At 28.3% G+C, this 10,436-nt stretch overlaps 1 protein-coding gene across 1 annotated transcript; it reads left to right on the top strand.

The window, feature by feature from the left end:
• Positions 1–8,291: 8,291 nt before the first annotated feature.
• Positions 8,292–9,482, top strand: LOC140883404 (probable carboxylesterase 12). The gene has a single exon (XM_073289852.1). It carries the CDS (start codon positions 8,404–8,406, stop codon positions 9,397–9,399), a length of 996 nt encoding a protein of 331 aa, XP_073145953.1. The 5' UTR covers positions 8,292–8,403; the 3' UTR covers positions 9,400–9,482.
• The last annotated feature ends 954 nt before the right edge of the window (positions 9,483–10,436 follow it).

Below are 10,436 nucleotides of genomic sequence, written 5' to 3'. Positions count from 1 at the left end.
GAGAAGAGATTGTAGTAGTTGTACCAAACATATATATTTTACGTTATTTAAATTAAATTATAAAAAAAAAACTAAAATTTGTCCTTCATCGATAGATTTTAATGTAAGAATTTGATATCTTGTTTATACAAGTACAAATAATAATTGTATAACTTGTCATATCTAATACTTCGTTTTTTTTGTCATACTATTTATTCATCTATTAATTATTTATTTTATATCAATCAAATCATTAATCATTTATTTTATATCAATCAAATCATTGAATTTAAATTATTATCTTATCCTTATAAATAATATTATTCATATTTTATTTATTTTTAAAAAGGATAAAATTATAATTTATCATTTTTATATAAAATTTGACCGACGATTTCGGTTGGGAAAATTCTAGCAAGTGAACTAGGTCAAGTTATAATATAATTGGACAGAGTCCAAGTCGATCCCACAGAGAATAACGTTTAAATACTAATATATAGACTATTCAAATTAATCTAGGCTAATTAAAATAAAGGATTTTTAAGGAATTATTAAACTAATGAAAATAAACTAAATTATTCTAAAGCAGAAGTTAAAATTAAATTAAATGAGCAGAAAAGCTTTAAGACTGATTCATATTTTAGGAAAATGACCAAGAACACACAACGGTACCAGATATCGATAATTGTCATGTATTGGATTTGATCAAACAAGAATCATTCATATTCACGACGAAATTCCCTAGAATAATCATTAATCTATTTTTAGAATTAATAACCCTATTTTCATTTAACAGTCTAATTATTTCTAATTGAATTTAATTAAACAAAAACGCATTCACGAGTTATGGAATTTTAGCTTTCGCTTAAAATCGCACACTGAAACCGAATACTATTTCTAGTCGGTTTAACCATGTGTTAATCAATATTTTGAAGCTAATTTCAATCTTTTTTTTTTCAAGTCCAGATCGAACGACAGACATGCAATTAATTGGCCAGATAAAAACCAAGAATTATGCACAAACATTAATCAATAAATATTTCATAAACCAAAACTCAATCAATCCGTTCCATGAACAAAAATCAATAGTCTGGCCCTATTGTGGCCCCGGTCAAAGGACGACTACTCCATAATAATAAAATCAAACAAAAGTTTCATGTTTGAATTCATAATAAAATAAAACATAAAAAAGAAAAAAAATTCTCAGCACTAATGCCGAATCTTGCTTGCGTTGCGCGTTTCTTCTTTTCCAAGAACTCAGCCGTCAAATCCCGAAAATCTCGCAAAAGTCTCAGAGTAAAAAATCAGACGTTTCCTCTAATTAGGGCTTGGCTCTATTTATACCTCCCTTATTCTCGTCCAAAATAATGTCTAATATTGCCTAAAATAATCAGAGTTCCAAAAATCCCAAATTCTGCGCGAATTATTTTTTTTCCATATCTGCGATGTACACGGACCCCGGACATGGTCTGTGCCTAGGTCCGTGTATTAAAAACTCCAGCCCCAACATTTTACGAAGCCACACTGACCCTCTTCCAGAAGGTGCACGGGGTCCATGCATTTTTCTGTGATGAACATCTCAAAAGCCGATGGTACACGGACCCTTTCCCAGATGATACACGGGGTCCGTGCACTATTTTTCATCCAATCTCTTTTGCTTCGAACATGCACGGACCATCTTCCAAAGTATGCACAGGGTTCGTGCTATTTCTTTCCTTCAATTCTCTTGGCGACTTAAGATTTTTTCGTGTTCTCCGGCCAAGTTCCAACGTGACATTGAATTGTTTGACTTTTTTTTTTCAATATTCAGTTCTTCTCAATTCTTAGTCAAACCTACAAACATAGAAAATATGACAATTTATGCACAAAACTCGGAATATAAATGCCAAATAAGCACGAATACGACAAAATAAAGTGTCAAATAAGCTATAAAATTCGTGCTTATCAAAATTCAATCAAATCACATAAACTATAATCTATCAATCAAATCAAATATTATATTAACTATCATTTTTATTTATTTTATATTGAATTATATTACTTATCTAAGTACTATTTATCCTATCCTCGAACCAAACGGTATTATTTCTATAAACAGTTTTTAAAAAATGCCCGCTGATCAACCCTTTATTTTAGAGAATTTAGTTATTTTAGACCAATCCATAGTTGTAATTAGGGGTGCAATCGAACCGAATCGAGCCGAATAATAGTAAAATTTTAAGGCTCGAATTCGGCTCAATAAGAGTATGAGTAAAATGTATTTTGGTACACGAACTATTGGTAAAATGTAATATTGGTACACAAACTATTGAAAATGGCTTAATTGGTACATGATCCAATTAAAGGTCAATTTTACCCTTAATAAGAATTAATATTATATTTATTAATTTAAAATAGTAAAATGTATTTTAGTACACGAATTATTGGTAAAATGTCATATTGGTATACGAACAATTAAAAATGGCTTAATAGTTATATGATCCAATTAAAAGTTCAATTTTACTCTTAATAATAATTAAAATTATATTGATTAATTTTAAAATATCGTATTTATTTAAAAATTAATTATATATATAATGATAAACAATTGTTAAGTCAAATTAAATATTATAATATATTTATATGATAAAAAAAAAATATCACCGAAGTCTGTTGATCTTGTGTTTAAATGATTGAAACAAGCATAATCACCATTTTAGTTTTCCAAAATTTAGTATAAACATTTTCAACATTAAAAATTAGATCATGCAAAAACAAATATCACAGAAAAAATCTCACTCATTATCTCAATTTACGTAGTTCTAATAACCCAAATTTTTTTACTCGATTTAATAATTTGTAATTTTATATTTTTTTACTCGCACTTAAATTAAATATAAATAAATAAATATTTATTTAATTATATTTTATCGTTATTAAATATATTTTAGTCTTGCATATTATTTATTCATTGAGTTTGTGATTTTATTATTATATAATTTATAACAATTTTTTAAATGGATAATTATTTACATAGATAACAAAAAAAACCATTTTATTTTATATTATTAATATTTTAAAAATATAAATAATTTATTAATGAGTAAAATATAAATATATTATAAAAATATTAAGATACTTATTTTTTATTATTTTTAAATTAATATAAATTTTAATTTACAATAAATAAAAATTAATTTAAAAAATAAAATGTACACTTAGTTGATTTTATTATTAAAAATAATTGAACTTAAAATCAATTACTAAAGGATAAATTAAACTTTTTAATTAAATCATGTACCAATTAAATCATTCTCTTATAGTTCGTGTATCAAATTGACATTTTACATATAGTTCGTGTATCAAAATGAATTTTACTCAATTAATTTTTTTATATAAATATGATATTTTAAATTTAATAAATATAATATTAATTCCTATTAAGGGTAAAATTGACATTTTAATTGGATCATGTATCAATTAAGCCATTTTCAATAGTTCGTGTACCAATATGACATTTTACCAATAGTTCGTGTACCAAAATACATTTTACTCATAAGAGTATATTCGAGTTCGAGCTCGATTCGAAGTTCGATAATTTCAAATATTTTGGCTCGAGCTCGGCTCGAAATGAAGTTCGAGTTCGAGTTCGGTTTGAAATATTCGAACCTATTCGTGAATCGTGAACTATTCGGATATTATGGTTCGAAAAGCTCGAAATGTTCGAAAAAAGTTCGAAATGTATATATATTTATTATATAATTATATTATATTAATTAAATATTAAGGCTCGCGAACAATTTGCGAACTGTCTAACAGAGTAATTTCGGCTCGAGGTCGGCTCGAAAAAAATTTCGAACATGTTCGAATTCAGCTCGAGTTCGATAAGCTCGAATACGAATCAAATATTTATCGAGCGGACTCGTAAAGCTTACGAACATGTTCGATTCGTTTGCATCCCTAGTTGTAATTTTAGAAAGAATAATGTTATATGTATAATCAATATATTGTATAACGATATTTACAATAATTATGTACAACCAAGTGGAATAATAATAATGTAGTCTTCGTGCTTGTTGAAAACTTCTTTATGGCCTTTATTATCTGCTTTTCCTGGGAGATTTTTTGTGAATTTATTGTGTTAGGTCTTGAATTTTGGACAAGGGGATGGTCTTGGTTTGTTGGAGTATTTAGAAAGGAACAAATGATTTTTGGCGGATTGAAGTCAACTCCTCAAGGGATTATTGAGCACACAGGGAAGATTTGATATTATTATTCTAGGTGTGTTTGGGATAATCGTCATAGCTCTAAGAATACGATTTCAAATGGTAGATGGAAACGTCCCGATATAAACTTTGTAAAAATTAATGTTGATGCAGCTGTTTTATCATATTCGAAGTTTTTCAATATAGGAGTGGTGGTACGAGACGTAGTTGGTTTTGGAATTTACTTCTTTGTAGCTTGTCGAAGTAATATTTTTTTTTGATTTGTTTTGATCTTTTTTTTCAGTAAATCACTTAATCTAACTGATATTGTTTATTTGACATCGATGTTTATCTACGTGGTGAAAATAATAAACCATATATTAAAAGTTATCTAAGAAAAATAAATAGTTTTTTTTTTAATTTCCTTTCATTTTGAAATATTATGTGTCGTTCTGGTTTATTTTGTTTAAATAGATTTTAATGCTGTGTGAAATTCTTTATTTGCATAATATAAAGTATAAACCTCATAAGAGAAAATATAATCGATATAAAATAAACAACATTTGTTGGATTCATCGATTTCCGAAAGAAAAATGACCAAAACAAAAAAAAAATCCAAATTATTTAATGAAAACCAAACTTCAGTAAATTAATATTCTAAAATTCAAAACATACCAACTTACAATACCAAAATTTCAAATTTTTCGCTAAAACAACTACTCACTTAAGTGTACCCGACCCGACACTCACCATTAGGGTTGGCCGATGGCCTATCTTTTTTAACATGTCTATTCGATCTGGCCCGTTGACCCACCAGCTCATAAATCATACCAAACGTTTTTATTTATAGTTCTGTTCAACTTAAATAATATAGTTAGGATTTAGGAACATGTGATATCATTATTAATACTTGATTACCATCGAACCAACTCAGGCATTAACTCTTGTTACCATATCTAAATTATCCAATGTTTTTCGTTTATTAATCGATCCAGTAACAAATGGAAATTATAAGAAGCTCACTGAGGTGCTGAAAATAATTTTCATCATGAGTAGCCTACAAATTTTGAAACTTTTCATCTAGGAGACAAATTTATTTTATTATTTAAATTTTTTAGTGGATTTAAATTTTGGAATTTAGAAATAAAATTTAATGAGATAAATTAATGAAAAAGGTAAAAAGGGGCTATCCAGAATTGCTATTTGCTAGTCGAATTATTTTTTGAGGTGCATGTGAAATCATATAATATTTTACTTTAATTTCCCTTAAAATATAAAAAGATACATGTTATATTGTACAATTCCGTTTTAATGATATACTGTGGGATCCAAAATGCTTCAACACTGGGCAATAGCAGTAGCCCTAAGTAGATGCCCAAATTCCTCCACTATTTACCAACACCGCATGTCCAATAGTGAAAAAAATTGTCTTCCTTTTGCTTTATTTTAATTCATTTATGTTGTTCTTTGATACTCTAACTAAAGTTTTAATCTATAAATCTAATTGAAGATGTATATTTGAATGATAGTTTAGTTACTTACATTGAAATAAACATATTTTGCGATTTGTCAAATGTATTTATTATTAATTATTTTCAAAAAAAAAATGTAGGTCGTCGGGATGTTACAAGTTAAATAAGAAATTTTAAAATATATTATTTATATTGCCCTGTTATATTTTAATTTTTTTAATGAATGATTATATATGGGTGTGTGATTTTTGGCTCTTTGTTTTTTCTCGACAAAATTTATAAATCCGCCATTGACAGTGCAGTAGACGAGTAGTAGTACTTCATATCTTGCCAAATCCGGTGTCATTTTGTGTTGTAGTTGACTGGTTGTACATTAGGATACTTTTTGGTAGGTATGATGTGATAAATAATACATCTAGATAAAGTAATATAATGTTATAAAAAAATAAATAAGAAATGATAGTTAATATAATATTTGATTTGATTTATAGATTATAGTTTATTTGATTTGATTGATTAAATTTTATATAAAAATGATAAATTACCATTTTTTTTCTTTTAACAATAAATAAAATATGAATAATATTATTTATAAGAAGTAATATAGTAATTTAAATTTAATAATTTGATTGATGTAAGATAAATAATGATTTGATTGATATAAAATAAATATTTAATATATAAATAAATAATATGACGAGAAAAACGTGAGATTGAATACAATATGCTATAATTAATTAATAATACAGGCTACCAAACTATACCTAACGGAGCTGAACCCAGGCATGTTCTTAATTTGTTTATGTTTAGGCTAGTGCAGAGTTTATTATTATTAAATCAACTAGTATTTTACTTGTGCATCACACCACCGTTATTTTTGTCTAATTAATTAGTGGTAAAAATTAGTAAGCTACTCATGCATTTAAATAAATCATTAAAAATATTAATAAGCTAAATTGATTATAGAACTTATAATTAGATACAAAACTTTAAATAATTTATAATGATGAAATAATTCACAAACATTAATATTTGTCGTTGAATTTTTTGATAGTTAAGTTCCATGAGATTCAAGATTTTCAAAATATTTTGATTTTTAACTCTGGATACAACTAACCATAACAAAATATCAGGTTCCTCAAAGAAGTCCTACGGGAGACCATGATTGACTCTCACATCAAATAATAATATATTTGTTGGAACAAATATTTGTACAAAATATACAGCAACAATAACAATAACAATAACAATAACAATAACAATAACAACAACAACAACAAACAACAACAAGAAGAACAATAATAATTCGGGCATTCAATGTACCAAAAAATCACCGATCATAAAGTGTAGTTCATCTGACACAAGATATAAGTATAAGATGGTCTTGAGTTTGAGACTCAATTATAACAATCTATACTTAGGGGTCTAACTCAAAAAAAAAAATCATAAAAATTCACATGGAATTAAAAAAACCGAGTAAATATGTAATTTTTTCCTTTTTAAATATTTTTTGACATTTTATTTTTGAAAATTGTATATAATTATAAGTGTGTAGATTTTTTTATAAAAGTTTTTTCATAATTCTTTTATATTTATTTATTTTGATTTTGTGCACGTATTTAGGAGAAAAATCACTATATTTTGATGAATCTTTTTTTTTTTATGTTGGATTATTTATTATGCATATTGAATTCTGAAATCTCGAAAAATGATATTTTGTTTTGTCTTGATTTGTTGGGAAAAAATCTCTAAACAACATCATCATCATCATGAGTGTTTAAAAAACTCGTTAAACCGTATTTAATCTCACTTAAACTTTAAGAAATAATTTTTAAAACACAATAGTTTATTTATATTTATGAATGAATATATTTTTATAAATATTAAATAAAAAATTTTATAAATGTAAATATGATATATTAATTGATAATAAGCTTATTTTTATTACATTATTTTTTAGGAAAAATTGTTTTTTTAGTCTTGTATGTTTGTCACTTTAAGATTTTGGTCTTCTATATTTTCAGATTTCAGTTTTAGTCCGCTATATTTATTTTTTTTGACAATTTTATTTTTTTTCTGATGTGGCGTTGATGTGACACAAATGCAGTGTTGACGTGGAGCTGCCGTGTATATTGCCACGTAAGCATTTTCGAATAAAAAAAGACTAAAATTGCAAAAAAAAAAACATGCATGACTAAAACTGAAATATGAAAACATAGAGGACTGAAATCACAAAGTGACAAACATAAAGGATCGAAATTTTTTCTATTTTTTTATATTTGTAGGAAAATATTAATTAATATAATATTAATATTTGTATGTTCTTAACTTTATTTTTTAAATCTAAATTTATGATAATTTTTATCAATTTATTTATTACATGAATTAATATAATAAAAATTGACAACATTTTTTGTTCCATTTAAACATATAATAATATCGTTTGAACTTGAAAAACTAGTAACTTCAGATCAACGCTTTAACACGCTTCACGTTTTTAATCTTGATCATTATTATTATTATACAGAGTAGTTAAATTTATCTTGGAAATACATTTTAATGTTTTATTGCTTTCAAAACATTTATTTATTTTTTGGAACACCAAAATGATTAGATGATTATTGGCCAGTTTCAATGCCGTGCAAATTTAACCATCTTCTCATCTATAAATTTCTCTGCAAAAATCTTGTCTGATTGCCCCAAGAAGCAAGAACACTTCGATCTTGACTATATTCTCCATCTCCCCCCTAGCTAGCTAGCTAGCTCCAATGGCTGCAGCAAACTCAGACGAGATTCTTCACGATTTCTTCCCCTTACTCAGACACTACAAAGATGGCCGAGTTGAAAGATTACTCGGCAACGGTTTCGTGCCCCCATCACTCGATCCCGTGACCGGCGTTCAGTCCAAAGACGTCGAAATTTCACCGCAAATCAACCTCTCCGCCCGGCTCTACCTTCCCAAGAACGCCTCCCCCGCCGCCAAACTTCCCCTCCTCCTGTATTTTCACGGCGGCGGCTTCGTGATCGAATCCGCCTTCTCTGAACTGTACCAGAATCACCTGAATCACTTGGTTGCCGAAGCCAACGTCGTCGCCGTTTCGTTGAACTACAGGCTGGCCCCGGAGCACCCTCTCCCGATCGCTTTCGAAGATTCTTGGCAAGCCCTCGAATGGATCGCCGCTCAGTTCACAGAGGAGGGGCAAGATCAAGAAGAATGGATCAAAGATCACGCAGATATGAATCGTGTGTACTTGGGAGGGGACAGTGCCGGAGGAACTCTCACACACCACGTGGCCTTACGTGCGGGGATCGATCGTGATAAGTTGAAAGCTGCAGGTGACAATTATGGCATCACTCTACGCGGGGCATTTCTGAATTGCCCCTTCTTTTGGGGCGAGGTTTCCTTGGGAGATCATGAAGTGACTCATCCCCTGTTTCCCAAGAGTTTTCTGGATGCGCTTTGGAACTACGCCAGCCCGAATAGCTCGAAAGGGTGCGACGACCCGTTGATTAATCCGGGGACGGATCCAAGAATTGCGAGTTTGGGGTGCAAAAGAGTGCTGGTTTATGTGGCGGAGACGGATGTGTTGAGGGGAAGAGGGTTGCATTACAAGGAGATATTGGAGAAGAATGGTTGGGATGGAGAGATTGAGGTTGTGGATGTTGAAGGGGAGGTTCATGTGTTCAGTGTATTTGCTCCTACTAGTGACAATGGTTTGGCTATGATCAAAAAAGTTGCTTCTTTTATCAATAAGGATGAATAGAAAGCTCTCTTTGAAATTTGATTTCTTTTGTATTGTTTGATTTCGAGTTATCTTTGGGAAATAAATTATATATGATTCTATTCTATGTGATCCGGCGTCATATTTCATATCATTTGGATCCGGGTTTGAAAATGCTTGGGTTCAAAAGGGTTGAACGGGTTAATGTAGTTTAGTAGAGGTTTTATTTGAAAACGAACCAAAAATTCATGAATTAAAATTAAAATCAAAGTCATCACGAAAACTTCATTAATTTGAGTCATTAAGAAGTCTTCATGAATTAAAATCATCAATTAATGAAGTAATGTATTCCATCCGTTTCAAATACATAGTCGTACGTTTTTTTTTATACAGATAAAAAAAAATTTATTGGGAAAGTAAATTTTATATAATCTTTTTATTTTATCCCTATTTAATGTATTAAAAAATGATTGCACAATTTTCAAAGTGTAGTTAATAGGAATATATTAGTAAAAGGAGTGTAAAAAAATATTATTAAATATGGTGTATGACTATATATTTGGGACAAAGAAAAAAGGAAACGTGGACTATATAATTGAGAAGGAAGGAGTATCAAAATAATAAACATTTAAATAAATAAATCAATGAAGTCATTAATTAAAGTCATAATCCTGTCAAAAAAAAATTAAAGTCATAATTAAAAAAATATATACAAAATACGTTTGCTATATTTATAATTCAAGTTCTGTATTTTGATAAAGGAAAAAATGTTTTTTGATCTGATGTGTTTGTAAATTTGTGATTTCGATATTTTATATTTTCATATTTTAATTTTGGTCTGATATCTTTGTTGTTTTTGCAATCTTAGTATTTTTTCAATGTATCCAATGCAGTGTTGACGTGTAAGCAGCACATAAAAATTTTCAAAAAATAAATTTGTTAAAAATCAAAACATACAAAATTAAAATCTGAAAAAACGAAATTATAAAGGGAATTAACATTCCAATTTTCTCTTCCATAAATGAGAGTGCACCCATATTGTTGTCCCAACCGACTTGGACAAAAAACTTTATATCTCC

This window comes from Henckelia pumila, chromosome 2, assembly GCF_033568475.1.
Source record: "Henckelia pumila isolate YLH828 chromosome 2, ASM3356847v2, whole genome shotgun sequence".
In the NCBI taxonomy this organism is placed as follows: domain Eukaryota; kingdom Viridiplantae; phylum Streptophyta; class Magnoliopsida; order Lamiales; family Gesneriaceae; genus Henckelia; species Henckelia pumila.
The sequence above is the reverse complement of the archived record's forward strand: the minus strand, read 5'-3'. Positions and strand labels throughout refer to the sequence as shown.

Excerpts from the sequence above, each read along its gene's own strand:
- LOC140883404 (XM_073289852.1), top strand. The coding sequence starts at position 8,404 with ATGGCTGCAGCAAACTCAGACGAGATTCTTCACGATTTCTTCCCCTTA.